This window comes from Lytechinus pictus, chromosome 16, assembly GCF_037042905.1.
Source record: "Lytechinus pictus isolate F3 Inbred chromosome 16, Lp3.0, whole genome shotgun sequence".
NCBI lineage: Eukaryota > Metazoa > Echinodermata > Echinoidea > Temnopleuroida > Toxopneustidae > Lytechinus > Lytechinus pictus.
In genome coordinates, this window is record NC_087260.1 from 4,505,733 (window position 1) to 4,533,727 (window position 27,995).

Sequence of the window (27,995 nt, forward strand, 5' to 3'; positions counted from 1 at the left end):
ATTTTTGTCTTGTTTTCTCACCACCCTTTCTTTGGTTTTGGAAATCGGTTTTTGTTTTGGTATTTTACTTTGTCTTTCTGTTGCAATATTGGTTGTGTCACCTATTTAATAATATCCATCCTCTTTTGGCCCGACGGATTTCACTTACATGTGTGTGCGCACTTGCCTGCACACTTCACGGGGGGGGGGGGGGGGGGGGGGGGGGGGGAAGGGGGAAGTGAAAATGGCTTGGAATTTGAAATTGGGGTTTGATAGTTAAAACAAGAATTTTCGTAATGCATGTGTTTACTCTGATAATCAGGGCTATAAAAATTGTGTCAATCTCTATCAAAAATTACTGTCTTCTTTCTAGCGAATTGATCTGTTTATCATTTTCACTTTCCTTGCATGTATTAAGGTTATATTTAGAATATATAATAAGTTCAATTCAAAGTTAATTACTGTAATTAATTACCTTTCATTACGTGATCTAAAGACACGCTCGGAGAGAGTGTGCCAAAGGTACATTCGGACAGGATGCGACGGTTACTGTATTTTCCCTGTAGAAATATGTTTATCTGATGATGTCATCCCGACACCTTTAGGGTAGGTTTCCTCCTAAAAGATGCTTTGCATTTTCAAAAATATGGCTATAAACTGGTTACCTTTCCGGGGCAAATTTCCCAGCTGGGACTGCTGGCAGAGCAGCATCTAGTAAAGGCAGGTACATCGGGAAAGAAAAAAAAGTTTAAACTTATTTGTTTTTAACTCCTCATATCGGCAATCGCTTATTGTCCCTCTCCAGGACAGCGTGTACGCTTTTTGGGAGAGTACTTCTTCAAGGAAATAAATGAATATGGATAGTTCTCATCATTGAAAACAAATATACACTCAGTAAGATAACATCAAGAAGTTGCCAATTTGCATTCATAGTAGTGATTTCACTGTTTTCAATGTGTTGCCAATTTAGTTAGTCTTATGATTAATTGAAATTACATGCTTTATATTAGGAATGATATAACGTACTGCACTGCAGATGTACAGTATAAAATCAAACACAAAATCCCTATGCAGCAGTGGATAAAGAAGGAGTTTGAGAATATTCAATAAGAAAACACAGGATTTATTTACCATGCATTTACTAATCATTCTTCTTTTTCGAGAAAATAGGCACACAATGGGTAAATTATTAAAAAAAAAAAAAAAAAAATTTGGCATTTGTGCTATTGCAGAAGTAGCCTCTATTTTCCCCACTAGCAATATTCTTAGACAAACATATCATCATTTTGATAGTTAAATTTACTCTTTCTCCAGCACCTTTAAAGGACTATTCAGGTACCAGCTCAATGGTATCATCAACATTTAAAACCTTTTCTTTCACATACACATCACCATTTCTCAAATTTACCTCACGTTTTATCAGACACGATATCACTGTAGATATTAGACGTCTCACAACCCTTCTAATCTTGTACTGTAGATGGCACTGTGTATCAAATTCATCGCCACACTTTGACAATTTACTTGGTCTACTATCAAGTCTCGTCAATTTCTATGGATTGCTCATCTTGACCTAAAGCTGGTGCCGTCTATCCACCTCAGCGCCACACCTTTGTTCGCTGAGACGACTTGGTGGGGTTTCCCGTAGTGTCTTGACCTCTTCCCATGGCTGGTCTTGGCCTGCTGGGGGCACTCTTTGGTCCAGAATTGGGAGGTCCAGCCTGTTTTTGTAAAATGATAAGGAGATTTTTGACCAGGTGAATTACCACAAGGAGGCACCACAGGGAACTATACACCCGAAGTAGCCCTACAATAAATCAGAACACCATGAACCTCTCCAACTTTCTGACTGAAAAAATAGGATTTTGCTCAAAAATGTGAAAAATCATATCGAAAGAGCTCGCCTTGGAATTGATCTCATGGCCACTAGATTTAATAAGCTCATATGGCTTTTCCTTTCAGCAGAAATGAGCCCAGTTTAAAGATGAACCCCAAAACAGTTATTTAATCATGAGAACAAGATATTTTAAGGTATATAACGGCCTGTGTGACCTTCTGACCCAAATCACCGCCACTCCTAGATGCATACTTAGACCACGTATGAAGTGATCTGTCAAACAATTCTTCGATATCGTGAGAACGAATACGAGACAGATGGATGACCCAAAAACACAGCGCATCTAGCGACCACCTATGGTGGGGCAGAAGGTATCAAAATCATCCAACAACTACACGTTATTCATACCCAGAAAATAATCTGAAGACTGACCAACATTTCATACAGGCCTACTATGCACACAAGACAAGAAAAATGTCTACCTTGATCTTGTCTTTGCTAACCACGCCTCTACTGGTTGCAACCACCTGTCGACTAGCATTTGTCGTGGTAGAGGTTCTAACATCTGAACTTCCCCGTTGCGGATGCTCCATAGTAACATGTGGTATACCACTCTGCAATCTTTCTTTCTCTATCACTGTTTTACCTGCACAGTAAAGATAAATGAAAGTAGTTGCAGTAAACACTGATTTCACGAGAAAGTGTGTAAAACCAAGCTTAATTGTCACTGTATCATCGTGGATCTAGATCTGGTAGTTACATAAACTGAACTTTGTGAAATCTTGAAATCTACTCTGAAAAATGTTCACACTGAAGATCACCAACACAAATAAGCACACGTGGGACAGTGTCTTAGTATTGCTTTGAATGTCGGCCCAACGCTTGACCCAAATCCCGTGCTTATTTGCTAATTTCTCAGCAATTACACAATTTCTTCCAGAATCCTTTGGCACATATTTCTTATTTATACATAGACACTTTGGTGGTCATTTCATTGGATTCTGTACGAACTCATTTTGAAATTATTACCACAACTGGCATTTATCTTTTAAGGATACAAAAATAAAAATCAGTCTACGGGGTGGGGGGGGGGGGGGGTTGTTTTTCACAAAGGCTCAAGTCTGACTGAAGTTGCTATTAAACTCCTTGTTGTGTTGATATTAATTTAAACAAATTGATCCAATAATGTTAAGGAGACTAGGGGGTGTTTCACAAAGATTTAAGTATGACTTAGAGTCGCACTTAAATGCCTAGTTGCGCGCGGTATAAAAGCCATGACCGCATTGGTCAGATCATGCAAAGAGGACGCGCACTACTGCGTATTGATCAATTAGATTGCGCGTTGCATTTCAGATACGCGTCGGCATTTAAGTGCGATTTAAGTCATACTTAAATCTTTGTGAAACATCCCTCAGGAATGTAGTCGAGGCTGGCCTTGACGAGATTCCTGCAGGGGAATACGCTTTTCTGAACAATAGTCAGGATAGGTTACATTTCAACATTGTGTGCATGTTGGCATGTGAAAGTTACACTTCATCCATTGCGAAACAGTCCCCTGCTCTATGTGGAAATAGACTCCAACATTAAAGCAGGATAAAAAGCGGAAAACAGAAAATTTATATGCCTGATCCTTACAAGTACTTCAGCAAAAAATAAACCAAATTGATGACATTAAAAATATTTTGAAATGTAAATTACCCGTTGATGACGCAAGATTACGTTGCGGTAGATAGTCTTGTTGAACAGACCCTGGAGATTGTTCTAAAAGCTGTCAGAAAAAAAAAAAAAAAAATTAAACTACATGTAACATTAAAATCCTTCTAATTTTCTATGTTCCAAGAATCAACTCCCCCACTTAAAATGCAAGATCATGAATGGTGTAACTTATTGCACTTTGTTACAAAGCAGACATTCTTTATGCATATTCTATCTATAATAAAATAATTGATTTATATACATGTATGATCAAAATAGCAAATAGAGACGGTTCTTTGATATTTGTATCACAGCATGAATGACATGTATGTACATGTATAAACATACAAAAGAGGGGAAGGGGCACAGGACTGTATGTATTCATGAGGTTTTGCATGTTTCACCTAAATAACATAAAATTAATAAAATCCCACACTTCTCTACTTCTCATTTGATTTCCACAAAACTGTCATTTTCGTTTGTTGAATGTTTCTTGTGTTTTTAAATCATATTAATAAAAGATTGGAGAACCCATTGCAGATTTAAATGATATTAGTGATTAATCTTAAATAATTTAATTAGATTTTGTTACTTTTCAACAAGAATCTGTACTAACCTTGGCGATGTATTTTTGGAGGGCGATTTCTCTAAAATCTCCTTGCGTTGATGAGACCGGGCTAAAAAACGCAAAAAAAAAGGAATGGTATATAGATTTCAATTCGATATGTCAATATAATTTTATTGCATGGACTAAGCTGATCATTCTGAGGAGTTGAATTATTGTTTTATTGGCCAAAACATGGGAGTAGTATGTACACAGTGCAGAGTAAATGAAAGGAAAATGTGCAATATCAAATGACTAGATATAACTAAAAATATCAATAAATGCCCCCAAAATATCAATGACTTGGCAACCGAATGGAAGATGAAAAAAAGAGGTTGTCCCATGCACATCTGGTGCTGGAACTTTCCTGAAGATTTTAAAGGCCCATAATCTGAATACTATTATATGTCAGAGGTTGAAGAGGTTGCCAACGACTGACCAAGGTGACGAGAGCTTGTTGCCCACTGCACTTCAAAATGCATGTGGAACTAAGTGCTAAGTAAGTAAGAAAAAGAGATTTCAGAATCCATAAATGATTTCTTTAGTTTTCAAAAAAAAAATGTCCGCATATGTGGTTTAACGAGGCAGGCGTATATCATTGGCCGATGGAATAAAATATTCAATTTTTATTTCTAACTTCCAAAGTTGTTCTCGACAACAGGAAAGCTTACCAGAGGCTGTCAGACATAGTTAAAAGTAATATATATAAATTATGCAAACTGGATTCTAAGGATTTCGATTCTTTCTTTGAAAACAAGTTTCTTCATCCCGATGATAGAAACACTCGTTGATATGAATCCCTTAGAAAGTAACTGAATTTGATTCTCTACCATGTAAATGCCTTCTCTCAGGCAGTCCTATGAAAAATCTGCTACACACGACATTTTGTAAAGCAGAGTTTAAAAATATGGAGCAAATTGTGATGCGATACCAGAGAAATTATTTCCTGTACAGATTTGTATTTATTTATCAATGAGATAAAGAATAAAATGCAATGCTATAAAATATAAATTTCACAAGTGATTTTCAATCATGATAAATTTGCTCTTTTCCAATAAGATGAAAGCATCTGATTAGCCTACAATAATTCACTTCATGAAACCTCATCTTACCTATCGAGCATGTCCAGAGGTCCGGTGGAAAGATCACTTCTGTTATGACCTTTGACCCGAGTATTGCTAGAGGTTGCTAGGGTTCCTGGAATGTGAATAGATAATCCTTGACCTGACTGGACGTAGTAATCTGACGGACCATCCTTGGTTGGTGATGAAGTTAGAGTAGAGTTATGTTGACTCATCCATCCTACTATAAAAAATAAACAAAAATAGATAGGGCAACTGTAATTTGTGTGTTTCATTACATATCTGTGCAAGTTCTGCCCTTGTTGTGATACAGGAGCACCTTGAGCACCTAGCAAGGTGGATATGTGTGCTATACAAATCCTATATTATTTAATTTATTTATCATAATTTCTTTACGTTAAATCCACAGATTGGTGGACCAACACCATAAATCAACATGCTTTTTATTTCAAAGCAATTAAAAACCTCATTTTAAATACTAGTTTTCCTGCTACATGTATTCCAATTGCAGTTCTACTGACATCTCCTTATTCTTCAATGTGCTTGAACTTCAATGTTAGATATATTCAATTTTTAATCTTCCGATTCTCACTCGCAGCGCATGCCATCTAGGAAGTATTTGCTGACCCACATAGAAAAGTAGGTGATTGGGTGATTTCAAGTCCGGTGTTGGTGGCACAATTTCGATTGCTTTTCCAAGCTCCAAAACCTATTCTGAGTTTCCATAAATAATTCAGATCACATTACTGACAGCTCAACACCTAGTAGTAAGTGACTTTTCAGGACCAACTTCATCTTAGGTTTGGTGTTTTTTATACTCGTCTACAAAATGACATCAACACCAACATCAATAGGTCAACACTGAACCTGAAATCACCCAATGAATGTATGTGGTGGATTCAATTATGAAACACACAAATTGTCACATGAGAAAATTATTGAGGCTCCCATCCACACTCAGACCGTTAGGAACTCAGCAGCTCACCATACAGCATAAGAGCAATAATGTCCACTCACCGATGTCTTGTTCTATCTTTGTATCCTGACGCTCAGCGGTCATCATCTCCAGGAAGGCACCGGTATCCGACTGGTCGACGCCCATCCATCCCGACTCCATCTCATCCCCTGCTGGTATTCCATTCATTAAATGGCTTGTGTCCAATCGCTGGGGTGTGGCGGTCAACACCCCTTTGTGCATCATGACCCCATTGGTTATGACTGTATTGGGTGTTGCAGGCAGTCTCTGGTCTACGTGCCAACTCTGAAACCAAACAAGACAGAACATTCATTGATCTAGGTGTGACATGTTGATATTGCGATAGATGGGACTTTTGTTTGGCTTGTTTGATATAAAAAACCCTATTGATATTCCTATAATTTTGCACTAATTCTTTTTACTTCTCCTCTACAATATGGCAAACCTGTCAATTAATTTAGTAGCTTGTAGAATGACTCTGTCTGGAAGTGTGATGAATCAGAATCATGGCAAACGATAATTGGTATGATGACACTCTTGATCACAAATATCGAACAAATTATACCCTAAATGCACAACTTTTCATAAATTCACATTTCTCCTTTTCGCTTTTCCACTACCATATGAAGAACACACCTGTCTGTTTGGTTGGTTGCCAGTAGAATGAGCCGTCTGAAGAAGTGACGCATCGATATCATGATAGACCGTACTCTGCGACACCTCACTGTTCGTAGGGGTAGACGGGGCAGCTTCGAGAGGGTAGAAGGACGATGCTTCGTGCGGAGCGTCTTCATCAAATTCCTCTTGCTTCTCGAGATAGAGGCGTTGGATTGCTTGTCTGGCCTCCTCTTGGGCACGCTTTAATTGCTCTGCATGCTGACCTGAGAAAATCATAAATAAGGTGACCAAAATGAATCGAAAATCTCCTTTACAGTTTAAAAAAGCAAAGGGTGTGTTCACAAAGTCATACTTACATGTAGAGCTGACGTGCACATGATATGTAATGTACAATCTTTTTAATTAATACACAGTAAGTAACGCACATCCTCTTTGTATGATTTGACCAATTCGATGATGCTTACGTTTAGAACCAGGCCAATAATACATTGACTTCAAGGGGGCTAATTATGTATTCATAAGGTCATATCTCAGGCCACCATGGACGATTCCCACCAAATTTTGGTAGTGGGGGCTTTCATCGTGCTCTACCAAAATATGGTATAAAAAATGCTGAAATACAACAAAAAAATTTATGACGTCATCCATCACTTAGGTATTCTATTGGAAAATCACATAACGATCATTTTCCTTCACTTAGGTTATTTAGAAACCTAAATCCAACCAAATATCTAGAAGTTGTTTTTATCTGCCATTTCAAGTTCTAGTTTGAAAAAATGTCAATTTTCATTTCATTTTCTCACTTAAGTTTGGCCTTGACTTTTACACTAAAAATGACCATACCTTCAATGCTTGTGTAAGGACCAACTGCACTTCTGACTTTTTGACCTTGATTGACAAGACCTCTGACCCCTTGCCTTGTGTAGCCTCTTTCACCAGTCACTTGTCCATTCACATTGACAGGAGTTTGGGGAGACTTCTCTAGAGAGCTGACCATCATCACAGCTTCGTTGCACTGAGATTGTAGAAAATGTTGCAGCTTACTTACGATCCCAAACCTGTAAAAATGTACTTTCTGTTAAACGAAGGTGGAGTTGTGGGGGGGGGGGTAGGAATTATCTCCACAAAAATATATCAAAATATTACAAGAATATCTAAGATGCTTACAGATCATTATTGATATACTACATGTATTCATCAGATTCTGACTTGCATACGATACTTACAACAAGTCAAGTATGCATACATTACTTGTTGCTATGTCTGGCAAGCTTTCAAAAAGTCATCAACTCTTGTATGAAAAGTATGCATAAGATTTGAATATACAAGTAAATCTGTCTATTGAGTAGTCTCACATACTCACCTTTGCTGCTGCACTTTCTCGATCTTTCTGGTCAGTTTCAGAATTTCCTGTTGACATTCAGCCAACCTAAAAACAACAAAACATATGAAAATATTTTTTCTTCAAGAATATAAGTGACACTTGCACAAGTGCTTTGATTCAAATCCATACATTGATGTAGTTCTTTTCAATATTTCTGCTTTCACCTATTAAAGAAAAGAGTTTTTAAACGCATAGATGCAGGTATCCTTTTAATAAAGTTCTTAATGAAGTTCTTCAATGTTTATGTTTTTACCTAATAACGGAACATTTGAACAAATAAAAACTTGGGTCTCACTTTTAAAATACCCTCTATTCAACAGCAGTATTTTGATTCATGTTTTCGAGAGCGAAGTTGGCTCAGTCGGTGAAGTGTCTGCCCATCGAACCAAAGATCTTGGGTTTGAGTCCACCCCAGGCGGATGACTAAAGCCAGTGTGTTGTGTGTAAACGTCTCTCCCCCGTTTCATAGATGCAAGAAAGCAAAGTTACAGTGGAAAACATTCCATCCCTCGGATAGGACGTTAAATGGAGGCACCGTGTAGAGGAGAGTCACCACCTTTGCACGTTAAGAACCCACTGCACTATTCGAATAAGAGTAGGGGGAAACCCTGGTGTAGTGGTCCACCTGCAATCCCCCAAGAACCCACTGCACTATTCGAATAAGAGTAGGGGGAAACCCTGGTGTAGTGGTCCACCTGCAATCCCCCCAAAACCCACTGCACAATTCGAATAAGAGTAGGGGGAAACCCTGGTGTAGTGGTCCACCTGCAATCCCCCAAGAATCCACTGCACTATTCGAATAAGAGTAGGGGGAAACCCTGGTGTAGTGGTCCACCTGCAATCCCCCAAGAATCCACTGCACTATTCGAATAAGAGTAGGGGGAAACCCTGGTGTAGTGGTCCACCTGCAATCCCCCAAGAATCCACTGCACAATTCGAATAAGAGTAGGGGGAAACCCTGGTGTAGTGGTCCACCTGCAATCCCCCAAGAATCCACTGCACTATTCGAATAAGAGTAGGGGGAAACCCCGGTGTAGTGGTCCACCTGCAATCCCCCAACCAGTTCTGTGTGCACGCCCTTCTAGGCGACTCAGATTGGCTGGCTCCTCCAAAAATGCACCTTTGAATGTCTTTGACAGATAAATGGCACTATACAAATGCTGTGCATCATCATCAGTATTCATGTAATGGCTTTATGGCCATCACTTTGATATAATTGTTCAGCATTGATGTTATTTACTATACACCGTTATTGTGATAAAAGAATGTTTCTCACATTTCCGTGTCATAGTACATGTAATTCAATACTATCATCAGATCATTAGCCCTTAATGAGACCATTTCAATAGATCTAACCTTGTCTGATATTGATGTTGTTTGTCCGCCCATCTCTGTTCTCTCTGCATCATCTCCCTCTGATGAACGTCTTTCTGCACCCGAAGCTCCTCCATGTGTCTCTCGCTCATCTCCGACACCTGCTTCCTCTGACCCTCCCGGAGCATCTCCTCCATCTCCTCGGCTTCCCTCTTCATCTTCTCCATCCTCTCGTTCGCCCTTGATCCTTCCCGATCCTGGATATCGGCCTCCTGCTTCTGAAGCTTGGCTTCCCACCGGGCCTTCTCCAGGCTCAGCTCCAGAGCAGACTTCTCCTTCATGAGGATTTGCAATAAAAGAACAATGTTATCATGCAGATGAATTGGACCCTGTGTTAAAAGGTCAAATCAATGAGCTACATGTCCCAAAGTGCGAGAAGATTACATTAATGAATAGATACACGGGAAAAAAACACAAGGAAAATACAACTATTATTTGAAAGGAAAACCCATTTTTTTATGAAGTGGGTAACCCAAATTACGAATACTTAGGAAATAATCTCACCCTAACGTATTCTAGTCATTCATAGAGTAAGGCAATCTTGATAAACAGCTTTTCTTGAACACCCCCCCCCCCCACACCCACCTAGTTTGAATTTCTTTCCAACATACCTTTTCCCGGAGGGCATTTTCCTTCTCCTTCCTACTTTCATCGGCTTCTCTTCTCACTTTGACAAGATCTTTCTTCAGTTCATCTACCGTTCTCTTCTCCTCCTGCAGTAGTCTCTGCATCTCATCAAAAGATGCGGTCTGCTCCGTCTCCAAGGATGAAAGTTTCTGCTCCAGTTCGACCTCTTTGTGCTTCCATTCTTCTCTCTCCTATCAGATTAATTCAAACCACAAAGTTTATCTTCATCTATAAGGATGAAATCTATCAAAAATACACAAGTCTGAGGAAATCCCTGCATCTCATCTCTGGTCCACCCAGTCTCCAAGAATCATTTCCATTTGTTTCATAATCCCAATAGTAAAACATTTAATTTAAAGTCTCTAAAAACAAAATATAATAAAATAAAACAATTAAAAAAAAAAATCCTAGCATTCCATTTTTCAAATAAAGAAAAAGATTTCTCTCATTATTTACAGGTATAGGGACAGTGATTTTCCGCGATCGCGGAAAACGGACGGAATTCACGGAAATTGCCTTTTGAAACGGAAAGTGCCATTTCAAACGGAAAATCACGGAAACCTTTTTTTCCCTCAGAATACACAGAACAGCAACAGTAATTACTCCAAAATCTCAACAAAATACGAATATTAACTGGCCACAAAACCTCACAAAACACGATCTCACTTCACTACAAAGTATGACAATCCACACATCGTGACTGCTCTTGACTCCATCACTCCTGATCGTACCCCGCGGGCCTCGCCCACGTCCCGGGTCTTGGCCGGCGGCGGGGTCGGCCGTATCGAAAACATTCACATGCAAACAACACGGTCGTGTGTTGCTGCCCTCTACGTTTGAAGATGTAACAGCATGATATTCCGGTCTTGAAATCCAAAATGGCGGATAAGCTAAAGTTGTTGACTGGTCGAAACGATGTCCAAAACCCCCCCAAAATTATCGATAAAATTTAATTTAATAAAAAAATAATGCTAATAATGTGAAAGGTAAGGATGTATTTATGTCAGATGTGTTTGTAAAATGATTTTGTGTACCCGCATAGATCCGATTAGAGCGGATTCTACTGCGTTGTTGGTACAGTGGCAGATACAAATTTTGACCAGCGCAACGCGAGTGATATATTGCTCCTGAATGGTAAACGGAATTGCCAATTTTCTGCGTACACAAAGTCTATGGGGAAACGGAATTTCCGTTTTCTGACATGCTGAAACGGAATTTACGATTTTCTGAAACGGAAAAGGCAATTTTTTTAAACGGAAACTCACTGTCCCTACAGGTATTATCAGAGCTGCCAACATTGGGATGATAGAATCCAGTAGATTTCGCGGAGGTATGATTTTGTGAGGGAGCGGCGGAACGTTGTCCCACGGATGGGAGTTTTGGGTAGCAAAACACATTAAGAAACAACATTTGATAGTAACCGACAGCTGTCTAAACCATCAAAAAAAATTCTGATAGATGAAATGCACATTAGAGAGAATTCATGAATTGTCATTGACTAAATATACACTTCAGGCAATACAGTAGATTTTTTAAATAATTCATAAAAGAATGCATTCAACATGAAAATACCTTTGCTTTAATTGGCCAGAGGGGGAAGGGGCTGCAGTAGTGGTAAACATGGTAAATGAGCTTTATATGTGGACTGTTTAAAGTCTCTGAGGGATTCCTGTGAAAACTGTCACACAGTCCCATTCTGCTTGAAAAGTATCTTTATACTTCGACAAGTATTTTGTCGTCTTGGTCTTGGATGACTCCATCTCCATGATCTCCATGGTCACTGGCGATGCGATTGTAGTGTGGATGAATCGGGACGGGGCGTGCTTTGCACAGCTCAGCCAGCCAGCGCCAGGCTAGCTCACTCACGAAAGAGTTCGAATCCGATCAACCCAAGTGAAAGTAGGCGAAAAAATCTCCACTTTGCTTCTAATTCTTCAGGATTGTCAATAAAATTATTCCTGAAACTGAAAGTCGAGGTGTAAAAGTAATCCACTTGTTAATCCCATCGTTGATCCACAGTTTCAGCTCGAATAAGGCGCAAGCAAGCTTACGAAAAATGCCTCGCAGTGCTCGTGAACTTTCCTTCTCGGAGCTTCCTGGCGCAGCGCGGCCGGCAGGAGCCCCGCCGGGGCGCAGCGGGGGCCATGTTCATGGAGTACCGCTGAAGAGTTTTCATCACACATTGCAGAACCCGGAAATAAAATGGCTTGTTAGACTACTTCACCAGTCGTTCAGTAAAATTATCTTCATTTACATGGGAAATCAATGTACGATTACGGTATACAAAAACTGGTAGAAGTTACTGGGTAAAATGAAAATGTGATAAGGAGGTTCCACGTGGGTGTTAGGGAGTTGAACATGCTAGACTCGTTAAACAGTCGTTTGTATGAATTTTACAATTTAACAGCTAAAAATCCTGATTATCCGGGAGATTTTGGCATGGGGTCGGGAGAACGGGAGATTGGATCGCAATCCAGTATTCTCCCGCAGGATCCGGGAGACTTGGAAGCTCTGTATTATATATAAAAGGTTTTGTTGTTGTTCTGCTCTGAAGCGCCTTGAGCATCTAATCTAGATGGAAAGTGTGCTATACAAATACATGTATCATGTATTATCATTATTAAAAAATGTATTTCCCAGAATTCACGGCCAAATAAAAATAGGCTCTCAATGACAGATTTTGAGTGCCATGTTTAACAGAATTTACTTCAGTCATATAGCTAATAATAAAAGACTTATCATAAGCGAATGGGATGTGTATTGTGTGACAATAAACACACTTTGAAGGATTTTTTTTCTGTTTGCTGTGTTGTGCATAGAATTCAAATGATAGTTGATACAGCCTGAATTCTTTTGAAGAAGCAAGTGTCACACTCACTGATGCTAGAGTATTTTGGACTTGCTTGAGCTGCCGTTCCACCTTCAGACAATCCTCCCCCATGGATTCCATTTGTTTATTGGTAAGCTGTGCCATCTTCTGTGCTTCCTCCCATCTCTTAGAATTTTCTGCTTGGTGTTGTTTTAACTGATCAATAACAATAAAAATATAATCTTAAGGGCACATCAATAATGTATAAATATTTTTTTTTAATATGAAAAATCATGCAGGCACACTTGAGCACATGTAAAATATCATATAATTACATCATATAGTTAATTCACACACGAAACTCATAATAAACAAATTATGAGAAATCCTAACTAAAACTTACTTTTTATTTTGCAAGCCGAAGAACAGGTACCACCATGCAAATAGTCACATGGGACTGAGTTGAAATCAGAAAAGTGTGTCCCATTTTTGGAAAGCATGATCATATAATAAAGTGATGCAAAACACAAAAATGAAAAAAAATATCCCCCTTTAAAGGTAAATGCTAGTTTTGGTAACGATATCAAAATGAGTTCGTACAGAATCCAATGAAATGACCACCAAAGTGTCTGTTTGTATAAATAAAACGCATGTGCCAAAGGATTCTGGAAGAAATTGTGTAATTACTGAGAAATCAGCAAATAAGCATAGGATTCGGGTAGAGCGTCGGGCCCGACGCTCAAAGCAATAATTATAATAATAATAATAAATAATAATAATAATAATAAACAGTTCTTGTATAGCGCATATCACGATTATGAATAATGTCTCTATGCGCTTCCAAAGGACTTGGATATTATTACCCCAGCTGTAGCTTGGCAGCCGTAATTACTAAGATTACAGCGCACACGCATTTCAAGGAATAAATTCCTGCCAGGTACCCATTCACCTCACCTGGGTTGAGTGCAGCACAATGTGGATAAATTTCTTGCCGAAGAAAATTACGCCATGGCTGGGATTCGAACCCACAACCCTCTGTTTCAAAGTCCGGAGACTAATCCACTGGGCCACAACGCTCCACTATACAGTCCCACAATTATACAGTCCCACGTGCGCTTATCTGTGTTGGGGAAGTTCAGTCTGAACTTTTTCAGCGTAGATTTCAAGATTTCACAAAGTTCAGTTTATGTAACTGTACCAGATCTAGATCCTCGATGATATACTGACAATTAAGCCTGGTTTTACAGACTTTCTCATGAAATCAGTGTTTACTGCAACTACTGGAATTTCTCTTTAATATATATATTTTCTCTCATTTTCTTGGAGATCAGCTCCAATTTGAAATAAATCCTGTGTCATACCTGATCTCTCAAAGCTCTCTCTGATTGTCTGAAGTCCTCAGAGTGCTGTTTACTGGCAACCAATTCTCTGTTTTGTTCTCGTATCACCTAATCATTAAAAAAAATATGAGAATGAGTCATACCCAGGAAGCCATTACCAATATCAGTACATGCATGCAAGAGTATATGTGATATCTAGCTAAAAGCTAAAATTTTGTTTAAACATGAAATAGATGAATAGTTTTACTTGTGACTGTTGCACCTTGGTGCATTCACAAAGTTATCATTTCAAGAAACATACATGTATGTGGAAAAGAAAAGAGAGATAATCTGAAATTTATATTTTCGAGAGAAATAGAAAGAAGAGTAGAACTGAAAGCTTGATACAGAAAAAGCTATGTCTATCTACCCAGAGAAATCATCAAATACGTGTGAAACTCTGTGAAACTCAATGTCTTTCAAAATCTTATGTTATTGTATATTATATATATGATTGTTGGATGATTGCATAATCATGTAATTGATTTTGTATCAATATCATTTTCAAAATATCCTGTCATTCCATGTATGATCATTTTTATAATTTATGTTGCTTTATTGTAAATAAAATCCTTTAATTGGAGGCAAAAAAATATATATAGCTAAAAGCTCTGTGATGATTTGAAATATGATATGATATCACATCAGGAAGCTGTAAGTTCTTTTTTTTATTCATAGGGGTTGCTGTGATGGGAAAGTTACCACATTTATAATTCTCTATGAAACAGGCACTTGGTCTAAAGAATTGCCTGGACTTGAGTAAATACTGGATTCATGGGAGGTCCACTTCCGCATGTTCACCTGTATTACTTACAATCTTTTGTTTCTCAATCTCCTGCAGTAGTGCATCGTTAGCTGCTTTCAACTTGTCAACCACTGCAACTTTCTCTTGTTCTCTCTGCTTCAAACTTGCAGAAACTTTGGCCATTGTCTACAAGAAAAAGGAAAGAAGATAGGGAAAGAAAAAAAACAAAAAAACTATGAAATAATTCCCAAACAAGACACACCCACAGGTTTGGATTTGGGGCTTACTTTGTCCTATAATCAAAATGTATGAATAACCGAGAGCAAAGTGATGTAACACCATCTTACACCACCAACCAAAAACAAAGTAAAAAAAAATACACATACTGTGCAAAAATCTTCTGCATCAGATTCTTTTGTCAATGATTTAATTAATCATAAATAAATGGGGGGGGGGATCTTAAAAGCCTCCAATTGCCTACACCCATGTTAATGTAAAGATCATTCTTTTCCATCCAGAATTTACACATTGCTAATTTCAAGGCGCTCTCTACATATTTCTCATACATAAACTTTTAAGGGAAGATGCAGTAATGAAAGAATAAAAGCTGTTAAATAAGGCTCAAGATCAAACTCACCCTTTTTCAATGCAAAATGACAAAATTCTAAAATCTGTATTTCTTATAATAACCTTAAAATCTTGGATGCTTTTCATAGTTTTGTTTGTAATATTTGTATTTTTGTTGTAGGGTCTCCAAGGACAACAGTTGCCAATTACCGATAGAACCACCCTACTAAAAAAAGACTTATGAATAAATAAATAAATTAATAAAAAATAAATAAATAAACAAACAAACAAACAAATAAATAAATAAATAGATCAATAAAATTTTTAAATGCAGCAAAGAAAGAAAATACTAATTTTGCCAATTTGGAGAAGAAAAACACATTGAATAAGATTACACATAATTCATATTAAAACATATTTCAGACCATGATAATCACCTTGTCAAGTTGTGCGATCATGTTGTCTTTCTTCTTCTCTGTAGCCTGAGCGACAGCTAGGAGCTGCTGAGTTTCGAGGATCCTCCCCTGCAATGTAGCTATCTGATCCTCACAATGCTAACAGATAAGACAAACATAAAATAAATCACTGAAGCAAGATATCAGTTGGAAGGGTGCAAGTGACTGTACTACTGGGAAAATGGTAATATTTGTTGCTAACTTCAGTCCAAAAAGTAAAAAGGATATAAGATGTAAATGTAAGACGATATAAAAATATTAAAGTAGACAATATTGGGAAGATGATATCTGCAATAAAAATTAGTGGTTTCAATATTTCAGTCATCAAAACTACATCAATTGCAATTCATCAGTCAGTGACAGCGGGCCATAAAATAGCCCAACTCACCATGGTTGGGACGAAAGTGTTAAAAAAGGTACATGTATTGACTGTCACCATCAATTTTCCCCCTTCAAAGACAGTGCCAAGAAACGTAGGAACATTTGACAATTATTCACGGAACAATACACAGACAGAATATATCATCTAACTGTGGTATTACAGCTAGTGATTTTGAATATCCAAATTTACAATATAGAGCATCATTAACAAGATTTACTTATTTAAGTTGTGCCCCGTTGCATGAAAGCTATGGTAACTTTGCCCTCCAATAGTAACTACCATGGTAACACTGATCAGCAGCCAATCAAAATCAAGGATTCTATGCAAGTTACAATGGCATGGCAAAGGTTACCATACTGGTAACTGTATGGCAGTGGGCCCAGGACAGGTGCCCAGCAGTAGGTGGTGGTACCCTGTGGACCTACCAGACCGTAAAGGATAAAGGGGTTACTTGCCCCCTCTCCTACACCCACATCTCTCTCCCTCTCCAAACCCTTCTCAGCATCCTGGGGAGTGTTTCATCAACATTTTCATCCGACAAGTTTTCAGATCTGACATCTTTCTCTGATGTTGATTGGCTGAGAGGTACTGTTACTATGGTAACTGTCGGATAAAATGGGACTTGTCGGATAAAACGTCCGACAAGTCCTTTCATGAAACGCCCCCCTGATCTCTTGGCAGATTCTGCTTTCAGCTGCAGACTATCTCAGGTCTTGGAATTGCTAACCTCTCCCTCTCCTACCCTACCATCAGCACCGAGTTTTCTTTGGTGATGCTGATTTAAAGGGGAAGTTCACCCTGAAGAAAAGTTTGTTGTAAAATAGCAGAAAAAATAATATAAAAAATATTGGTGAAGGTTTGAGGAAAATCCACTGAAGATTAAGAAAGTTATTAGAATTTCAAGTTTTGGATTTGTGACGTCACAAACGAGCAGCTGTCCCATATGTTATGTAATATAAAAAGCATGAATTTATTTTTTTTTAATGGTTCCTGATGACTTATTTTTGTTGTCTTTTCATGATCGGGTGTGAAATGATTTGTCTATTGATATACAAAAGGTACAGTAAAAACCATTTTCAATTTTCTGTTTTACCATTCACTATGTATGAATTCTGCTTGCATATGACATCACAAATCAAATAATTAAAATGCTAGTAACTTCTTTATTCTTCGATGGATTTTCTCAAACCTTCGGCAATATTTTTTAATTATTTTTCTACTATGTTTACAATAAACTTTTTGTCAGGGTGAACTTCCCCTTTAAGCCATAGAACAACTAAGGCCTTGGATTTACCTTGGATTTACTGGGCGTTGTGGCGTGCGCCTGTAATCCAAGCTGTGGGGAAAATACAAATTGATGCAGAGGTTCGAGCCCTGGTCACGTCTTTCGGATGGTGACGTTAAAGGTCGGTCCCAGACGTAAATAATCATATCTGATTGATACACGTCTGACAAAACTCAAATACACACACACACACCTTCCTACTACACCTCTTCTTCTCCAATCCCTCTCTCAGCACCTTGATATTTTATGGTGATGCTGTTAAAGCCGCAGATCAACCCAGGCCTAGGAATTACTCACCCCTCTTCAAAACCTCCCTCTCCAAGCCCTCCTCAATACCCTATTTTCTTTGTAGATGCTGATTAAGGTACAGGATTTACTCCCCCCCCCCCCCCCATCTTATTACTCCTTTCCTTCTTCCCCCTCTTCTTCACTCTAGTTTCATCAGTTTTATTTTGTAATACTGATTTCAGTCACAGATTGACTCAAGCCTACAATTTACTCACCTTTCTCCTGCACCTCTCCCTCTCCAACCCTTCTCTCAGTACCCTATTCTCTTGGGTGATGCTGCTTTCGACCGTGCTGACCCCTGACCTTTGAGTTGAGGTCACATGTGACGGTTGGTAAGACGCCAAGCCGCTGTCAGATCCAGGTCTCAGTGAGGACGGTGAAATACCTTGGAAAACCTGAGCCCTAGAATAATAAATGATGATAATAATAATTATTATTCAATTCTTGTACAGTGCATCATATACCATTCAACATCTCTAGGTGATTCCAAAGGGAATTGGAAATTATTACCCTGGCCTAACTCTGGCAACCCTTATACACAGCATTATGCATTTCAAGGAATGAACTATTGCCAGATACACACTTAATACCTCCCCTGGGTTGAGTGCAGCACAGTTTGGAACAACTTCATGCAGAAGTAAATTATCCCATTGCTGGGATTTGAACCCACCACCCACTGATTGAAAGTTAGGAGACTAATCTACTAGGCCAAAATACACAGCAAAACAATATGCAAGCAAGAAAGCATAAAATATTAAACGGATGTGCAGGAATAGCAATAAGAGCATGGCATACCTTGAAAGAAATACATGGTTAAGCAGAATTCCAGGGCACTTTCTAGATAGACGTGGAAAAGTAAATTGTCATGTTCCATTCTTTCTTTAAACGGGTTGTCTATCCTCTTAGTTTTGTTTCATTATTTTTTTTTCATTAATAGCAGATACATGTAAATGATGGAAACATATCGATGAGATATATGACAACAATTCATCAAACAGAATCAAGTTAAGAATGTTTAGATTAAGGTGCCACTTGGAAAATCAAAAGCTTAGAGTAATAATTTCTAATAATTATTTTTCGTATTCAAGAAACAGGGCCCCGATAGCATTGTCACAGAACTTACCCCAAAAGTGAATCTGTTTTGTTGCTTTCTGTTGATTGTCTCTTAGCACGCTCCTTGTCAAGCATCAGCAATTCAGATAAACTTTCATCTTGAGATAACCCTAATAGCAAATAGCAGGAAGGTGGAAAGACTCATACATGTAGTAAGAATTAAGCAAACCATCTGCAGTTTGGAGGAAAAGGCTTTCTTGAAGCTTATATATCCACCAGTGAAGTAACCCCAACAGTTTGCCCCTCCATGCTTAGAGTGCATTCTGACCCAATTTTTCTTCAAGCAAATATTTGTTTGTACCTTGATTAAATGTCAGCATAATTACAATAAATAATATGCATTGTAGGATACCTTCTGTTGTAGCAGAAGGGGGAAAAATACACAGGGGCTTGGGGCAATTTCGCGCCCAAATTCTTAAGCCTGGAAATTAAAAACAGAGCACTGGAAAATATCCATTTACTTCTATATTGAAAGCTTATCCAATGTAGCATATTTAGGCAGTATTTGTGAAAAGTACATGTAACCCCCCCCCCCCCCCCCCGGGAAAAAAAAGCCTGGTTAGCACAAAGGTACTGTACACAAGAAAAGTTGCATATGTGAGAGTACACAAAAGACATAGGGTTCATCCAAGGAATGAACACAACTCATTCTAATTACATAAAGAATAATTCACCATGAAGCAGAGGATGGTCTGTATACATAGACGCTTACCGGGAGAGGTTATCATGTTGCTCAAATTTTGTCTCAAAGTTTCGATTTCGGCAAGTTCAGCTGGAATGGACTGGTGATTCTGTAAAAGCACAGGAAAAAAAATGATCAGGATATCATGCGAGAGCAAATTTCTCTGAATAGACTGCTGGAGCCCGTTTCTTAAAGACATATACAACTAAAGTTGCTTTTCCATTATTGCAAACTACCAGGGAAACCTTGAGTGTGATTGGCTGCTGAGCACCATAACCATTGACATAACATTTGGTAACATTAGCATAGATTTCAACTCTTTATGACATTGGGCCTGGTGGGTGTTTCATAAAGCTTGTATTTAAAGTTATGAGTGATTTTAAGAATGACTGGTGAACCTTTCTTACACGCTAACTAATCGGTAATGAACATTTAACGGTGAATATCATTTACCACAAGAAAGGATCACCAGTCATTGTTAAAGTCATTCTTAACTTCCTAACAATTTTATGAAATGGCCCCCTGGTCAATAGTGATATGCCCCACTGTCCTCACCCCCAAGATTGCATGGTAACTTTAAATCATAGTGATTCTTTACCAGGATTTAAATGTGTAAACTTAATTATCAAATTACGTTGTTTGCAGAATGTTCTGTTCTGCGTAGTCCTTTCAACCCAATTTTCAACAACTGCCAGGAGATTTGGGCCCTGCTATCTTTAATCATCAAAGGCATAAGCACCGTCTATCCTAAACAACATGTTCAAAAGAACATTTTATTAGAGTACAAAATTTTCTTTTTGTTCATTTCAACATTTTCGTGAAAAGACCGCACTGAAATATGTAAATTGGTCTGGTTCATTGCTATTTGCACAGGGCCATTTCACACCAATTGAATTAAATAGAGCTAGCTCTGTATTCACATACACTTACATGTATACACATCTTGGCGCTCCATGGATTTATTCTCACCTAATTGGGGTTGAGGATAAAATGCTGAAATTCAAAAAAAATATTAACATCATTGCTTTTTTTACACTTAGTACTTGGTACCTCAAAGTCTTTTATGGACCTTCCTTCTGGCAGACCGTGCAGCTCCAATCTTGGACTTGATGACAATGGCTGTTGCTGCGATGACAGTATCCCAGGAACCGATTCATCTTGACCTTGAGATATCCTTGACCCAACTGAAGCAGTCAAACTGGTGTCCTGGTAACGTGGAGTGTTAGTACCTGTATCCGATGAATAGATGCTGAAAGCATCATGGGGTGAGCGTTGCTCGATATCAATCATATCACTGCGAGAATTGTAACGATATGTTGTTCCATCTAATCCTGAATTCCCAGTGACATCAGTCAACTTCTTTATCGCGGCAACAGAGCTTGGATGAGATGATACACATGGCTTAGACACATCTCCAACACTGGTTCTGGACGACATGTGACTCTCTTTCACAAACAGAGCTCTATTAACCAACGTCTCGGAGGTGGTCGCAATTCGCACATTCTTTGTCCTCTGGCTCTGGTCATATTTATTTTCGCTGACGCCTCTCTGATCCTGAGGCAGTCTCCAGTCCTTCTCGCCTGTCAAAGGTTCCGATGCAGACTTCCTGAAACGAGAGTCCGACAGTACGCCTCCTATATGTACAATAGGTTCGTGCTTTGCTTCCCCAATAGGTGAGAACAAGGAGTCTCTAGAGGTCCTTGCGGTATCTGTTTCTAGGTGTCTTGTGGAGAGCTTTGAGGATGCATCTCTTGGGCTGCCTGCAGTGGAAGCGTTGGTACTGCTTCCCAGAGGTTCAATGCCACTCATCGTCTCTGCAATGCTGTGCAAGCTAGCATCCTGAATACCATCCAGTGCACTTTTAATTCTTGCCAGGTTCATCATCTGCAAGAATGAGGTAAGGAATCTGTCAAGATTACAAAGTTTATTAAAACAAAATGATATGTTTGTATTTTGTCCATGGAGCTACTATGGATGGAGATCTGGCTCACTCGAACGTCTTTACCCCATGCGCTGCATCGCTCCCCCTCACATCCCCGCGCATGTCGGCGACATCAACTACATTTTATATGCCTATCCGTCACCAAACGACTGCATTTGATCCATTTATTTTCCCTTTTCCCTTATTTTTTTTGGTTATTTAATCATTGATTATTTGGATAAGCTCGGATCTGAAACTAAAGGTACGGTGAACGCCCTTTCATTCGAGTTGTGTATTTGCATAGGCGAGATAGGACATGCTCTCAATCTCTCTTTCAGTGCCAAGCTCTGTGCATACGTGTCGCACAAAATTTCAAATTAAAATTTGTACACAAATCTGTCACAATTCGGACCCACTTAAGCCTCAGATAACAGATATTTAGATCTCTTTGGAATACTGAAAGTCAATGAAAGTCATTCACTGGGGTTTTTCTAATCAGGCATGATATTCCCCTCTGAAAAATAGCCAAGGGTCACCAAGTCTCTGCCAAAGTCTGAGGCGCCACAGTTGGGGTTACAAGCTCTTGCATAGTAAAGAAATCGAAAGTGATTTTTTTAAGGTGAGTCTGCATGATAGTTTTCATCATTTGACTTTAAAAAGCAGTAAAAACAGCATGGGAGTGTTCTTGGGCAAGGAATTTCACATATAAAAAATGAATTGAAAAAAAGAAAATCCGAAAAAAATTATTTAAAAAATCAGAAATTTCCAATTTAAATCGGGAGAATATTATGCCTGTTATGCTAATTCAGGTGGGGTACTTTTCAATGCTTTTTCCCATAGGGGAAGAGTTCCTTTTGCGACAGCAACCCAAAATTGAAAATAAAATAGGGAGAAGGTTCAAAATAATATATCTAGCCCTAGCCTAGACACCTAGCAATAGAACATATATGATGGGAGAGTGGAAATGTAAATATGGCTTTATTCCGTCAAATTTTCGAGCAGAATCGAGTGCGTGTAATTGTCCATAAGACCATAGTCATTGGTTTATTTAGTCAGTAAAGGGGTCTGAAAGCCTAACTTAGACTAGATCTAGTCGTAGTATCGGCTTATGATCGCTAGAAAACCCCGTCCAGTATCACTCACACTAGTGCGAGGTTAGTATCAGAATACTAATAAATGATACTTATAAATAATTACTACTAATTATTTATAATCACGTATTAAATTTTAGTATTTGTGAAATAGATAAAAATTATTATTTCACAAATACTAAAATTTAATACGTGATTATAAATAATTACTACTAATTATTTATAATCACGTATTAAATTTTAGTATTTGTGAAATAATAATATTTATCTATAAATTGTTCTTCAAAACGGCATCGCTAATCGGATGTAGGTAATAACGAAGCGGTTCAAGGGTCAGGCTGTAACGTATTTGCTTTGTTGACAAACGGATCAAGGGATCTACAGGAGATCGGTCTAGTAAGAAATGTCTAATTTTTACCATTTATAGTGAAATAATTTTTATCCCTTTATACACATTAGGCACATCAAGGTTCATAGATAAATAAAATTCAACCCTACAAACTGATTTCACCCTTTAATTCGATTTCCTAGGGAAATCCATCTTTGTTTAAGTGTCTTTTATACATATATGGCCGGCGGTTCAAGACTCCATGAATATGTCAAAATATTTTTAAAAACATCATCATGGAGTCCTCAGGGAGGCGCGATAGCTCAGTCGGTAGAGCGGGGGTTTCGTATTCCGGTGACCCGGGTTCGATTCCCACTTGGTGCGCTAGTGCCCTTTGGTAAGGCATTAATCCTCAGTACCAGGTCCTTCGGAGAGGACCTTAAGCCGTCGGTCCTCTGGTTGCTTGCTTACAAGCATTCATGCTTTCTTAGCAATTAGGTAAAAAATCACCACCAATACCAAAGACTAACGTTAGATCTCACTATATTTTGGTTTTTTGAGGTTCCAGTCTGTGCCTCGATGTCAGGATTTGTGTGTCACGATAGACCTTCATCAGCGGTGTAACAGGGGTTGGTGGCCAGGGGGGGGGGCAAGAGCCAAAAATTTCCCGGTCATATCATGGTAAGAACAGGCCTAATGGTGTAATGAGGCGACTAATTTGAGAGGACCAGATATTGTGTATCGGGCATCATTTATCTTTTTTAAAAAGTTGCGAGCGAGCAAAAAAATTGACATTTTTAATACAAGAATCCAATTTTGTGATAGATTTTGACATGATATCCAGAAAATAATATATTTCACTCCTCTCTTTCCATTCCATATTTGTGGTCAGTACGACACTGTGAACAGGATTCTTTGTGGCAGTAGCGTGAAGAGTAAAAAAAAAAATGAAGGGCGCAGTATGGCCCCTGTGCTAAAGAGCTGCTTGATATAAGTCCAAAGCTAGCGAAGCGAGCGAGAAAAAAATCACCTTTTTATGAGAATCTAACTTAGAGATATTTTTTGACATTATATTCAGTAAATAAAATAATATCCTACACTTTTCCTTTGATTTCTTTCCTCCTTTTTTTTTTCTTGGTTCTAGAACTTTTGGGGCCATGGCCCAACCATTCCATACTCAGATACGGCAGTGCTATGCGGTTGGGGTCCGGGGCGGAGCCCCCGGAATTTCTTGATATCAATGCCATTAAACACTCGCAGAGATTGCCGCTATTTTTAATCATATATACAGAATATAGCTTTTACATAACACATTTATTCAACCCAGTGGCGTAATGAACCAAATATTTTGAGGGGGCAAAACATAGCAATGTGGGAAATTAAAAAAAAAATCGCCAGCAAGCTGAAAAAAAATTGCCTATTGAAATTAAAATTATAATCATGTGATAGATTTTTCCATTATATTCAGCAAATAACACATTTCATGGTTTCCATTCATTTCATTATACGTTGTCTTCTATAATTTCTTTTATTTCCTCTTGGGTGTGGAACCAAGACCCGTAGTCCGTACCCCCCCCCCCCCCCCCCGCCTGTACGCCAGTGATTGAACGTAAAGCTAAATGTAGGAAGGGTCCCTACAGGGGCGTTATAGAGCCACTTGGAGGTTGTAGATGAAGAGCCCCTACTGCGTGGGGTCTAGGGCAAAGCCCCGGTAGCTTATTTGCATGAAATTTAGCAAGCTTTATATATACACTCCCCTCCAAAAGTTTGGGAACACCTGCCTTCAGTGTGTGTTTTTCGAACTTTGGTAGACTTTACTGAGGTTAAGCCTCATAGTACAGCTGTATTTTTGTTTTTAAGTGAAGGCTATACACCAGTGTACATTTTATCATTGATTCAAACAAATTCAAAGCTCTTAAGGGACGTGCAGCTGCCAAAGAGGGCAGGCTACCAGTCAAGATGGCATTCTCTAAAAAATGCTAACTTCTTTTAACATTGTTCTGTTTGGGGTTCTTTTCTGAAATTCTTCCCATTATTTTGTGAATGTTACAGCAGATGTCCTCAGAATTTGTTGCTCAGTATTGTTCATAAGACAGTTAATTTATGGAAATCTGCATCTTTATCTTGAAAAACATCTGAACTTGACAAATGCCTAATCCTTCTTTAAAGAAAATGTATGGAAGTGGAGTAGACATCAGTGCAATTTGAAATTCATGAATTCAAGTTATTCTGAGTTTTTTACACTTATTCCAGTGCACCTTCACTCATTTTGCCTATTCAGTTTTCTTAGTCAGAAGTCAGTCACAAAATTAAAATGGCTAAGACAAGACAGCTTTCTTTGGAAACACGTCAGTCAATTGTAGTTTTGAGGAAAGAATTAAGGCTACTCCATGCAAGAAATAGCCAGGAAACTCAAGATCAGTATCCATGCGGTTCACTACAGCCTGAAACGCAAAGAGGCCACTGGGTCTAATGGGAACAGGAGACGAAGTGGTAGGCCAAAAACAACATCTCCTGCTGAAGATAAATACATTCGGGTGAGCAGTCTGCACAACCGTTGTCTGACTTGCCCACAAATTACAGCTGACCTCAACAACACCCGTGAGATGCCAGTATGTTCTTCAACTGTTAGAAGACGTCTATGTGGAGCAGGGCTGATGGGCCGTGTGGCTTCAAGGAAACCACTCCTCAAATAAAAGAACCAGAATAAAAGGCTTGCTTGGGCTAGAATGCATAAAGACTGGTCTTTGGAGCAGTGGCAGAAGGTTCTTTGGTCTGACGAATCACAGTTCGAGGTGTTTGGCAGCAAGCAACGTACCTATGTGAGACGGTGAAAAGGAGAAAAGATGCTGGGCCCAGTGCATCAAGCCAACTGTGAAACATGGTGGTGGTAATGTCATGGTTTGCGGTTGCTTTGGTGCAGGAAAGGTAGGCAGCTTGCACAGTGTAAAGGGTATTCTCAACCAGCACGGCTATCATTCAATCCTACAGCGGAAGGCCATCCCTTCAGGGAAACGCCTGATCGGAGAAGGATTCGTTTTCCAGCAGGACAATGACCCAAAACACATGTCAAGATTATGCAAACACTACTTGAAGAAAAAGGAAGAGAAGCAAGTCCTGGAAATCATGGATTGGCCACCCCAGTCCCCAGATCTCAATCCCATCGAGTTTTCCATCGAATTTTCCATATCAGTGAAACACTGAGTATTGTTTAATTGTATTTGTGTGTCTGACTTCTGACTAGGAAAAGGAAAAATGAATGAAGTTGCACATGTTTTAGTGTAAAAGCTCTGAATAACTGCAATAACTGCATGTAATAAAAGAAGTTAGCATTTTGAGAGAATGCCATCTTGACTGGTAGCCAGCCATTTAAGAGGGTATAAATTTGTTTGAATCAATAACAAAATTCACACTGCAGTATAATCTTCACTTTAAAACAAAAATTCAACTATGCTATGAGCCTCAATATCAATAAAGTCTACCAAGTATATAAAAGCACACACTAAATGCAGGTGTTCCCAAACTTTTGGAGGGGAGTGTATATATATAGCACAATGTTGTATGCCCTCCAATGCTCCATCTTTCTTCCCGCTCTATATTTTCAATCTTTGGCAGCCCGGTCATGTTATTGAGTTTTTTTTCTGTCCCTTTTCTTTGTTTACCAATTTAGCTTATGACTAATTCCATTCTACCTTCGTTTCCCACTGTTGTTTGCCTCTTTGTCATCTTTTAATTTATTTCCCATCATGCTGCTATTAGTATTGCATCACAGGCCTATTTCGGAATGATTTGTTCTTTCTCAAATGTTCTTCTTTCGTTCCTTTTCCATTTAAAAGAATATTTTTCTTCGTTTTCTTTTCACTTTTCCTTTTCCTTCCCCTTTGCCTTTCTTACTTTCTCCCTCCCTTTTCTTTTTTTCCCATTTTTTTTTTTTATTTTCCCGGTGAAATCCGCAAGGCCAAGGGGCAGCCGGCAGAGGGCAGCTTGCCCCCCCCCCCCCGCCTGTTACGCCACTGACCTTCATCCATATAATCGTGGTAAGTGCATAATTTCTGTTTCCACATTTTATTAAGATTACTATTGAGACCCTAAATCTACCCCAGTCCCGTGTCTCCCTCGTTTTACATGGTCGACTCCTGGGGCCGATTGCACGAAAGGGTCTTTCCAAGGACCAAGGACCGTCTTTCGTGTCGCCCATCTTTTATGATACGCCATGTGAAACGCATTTCAAATAAATTATTTGCAAATATATTTTATTTGTCCGTTAAAATAAACAAAATATTTGTTTATAAAATGATGTGATTTCTCATGAAATTGTGTAAAATTTGATTTAAAAGCAAGCTTATGAATTTTATTTGTTTATCATAAATTTCAGAAACACCCCGCTTATAGCGCATCATAAAAGATGGGCGACACGAAAGACGGTCCTTGGAAAGACCCTTTTGTGCAATCGGCCCCTGGGCTCCGGCCCGCGGGCCGGAGCTCCCTGCACGAACATCGCTTGAGCTGAGCTGTGTGACTGTGAGGTAAGCCAAAGCCGGAGTGGCAAAGGCAAAGCCTAACTTCGTTAAGTGTAGCACAGTAAAATATATATTGAACAAAACCCTATATAAGGACAAGATATCGGATAATATATTAAAATTTTTAGAATTTAACCCCAAAACAGAAGAACAATACTACATTACCAAAAAAAGTCACAGCAGCTAGCACTTGCAGGCGTGTGTATAGCTAGCTACGAGCTCCGCGATGTGTAGGTGTTATAGTCGAATTGGCC

At 38.8% G+C, this 27,995-nt stretch overlaps 1 protein-coding gene across 1 annotated transcript; it reads right to left on the reverse strand.

The window, feature by feature from the left end:
- Positions 1 to 58: 58 nt before the first annotated feature.
- Positions 59 to 27,995, reverse strand: LOC129278979 (uncharacterized). The gene is made up of 20 exons (XM_064110931.1): positions 27,907 to 27,995; positions 20,932 to 21,765; positions 19,912 to 19,990; positions 19,210 to 19,309; positions 18,302 to 18,488; positions 16,114 to 16,230; positions 15,179 to 15,295; positions 14,347 to 14,433; positions 13,055 to 13,201; positions 10,161 to 10,367; positions 9,532 to 9,824; positions 8,155 to 8,220; positions 7,635 to 7,849; positions 6,810 to 7,054; positions 6,215 to 6,458; positions 5,228 to 5,420; positions 4,128 to 4,188; positions 3,515 to 3,584; positions 2,299 to 2,462; positions 59 to 1,700 (listed from the first exon to the last, which is right to left on the reverse strand). Exons 2-20 carry the CDS (start codon positions 21,763 to 21,765, stop codon positions 1,578 to 1,580), a joined length of 3,549 nt encoding a protein of 1,182 aa, XP_063967001.1. The 5' UTR covers positions 27,907 to 27,995; the 3' UTR covers positions 59 to 1,577.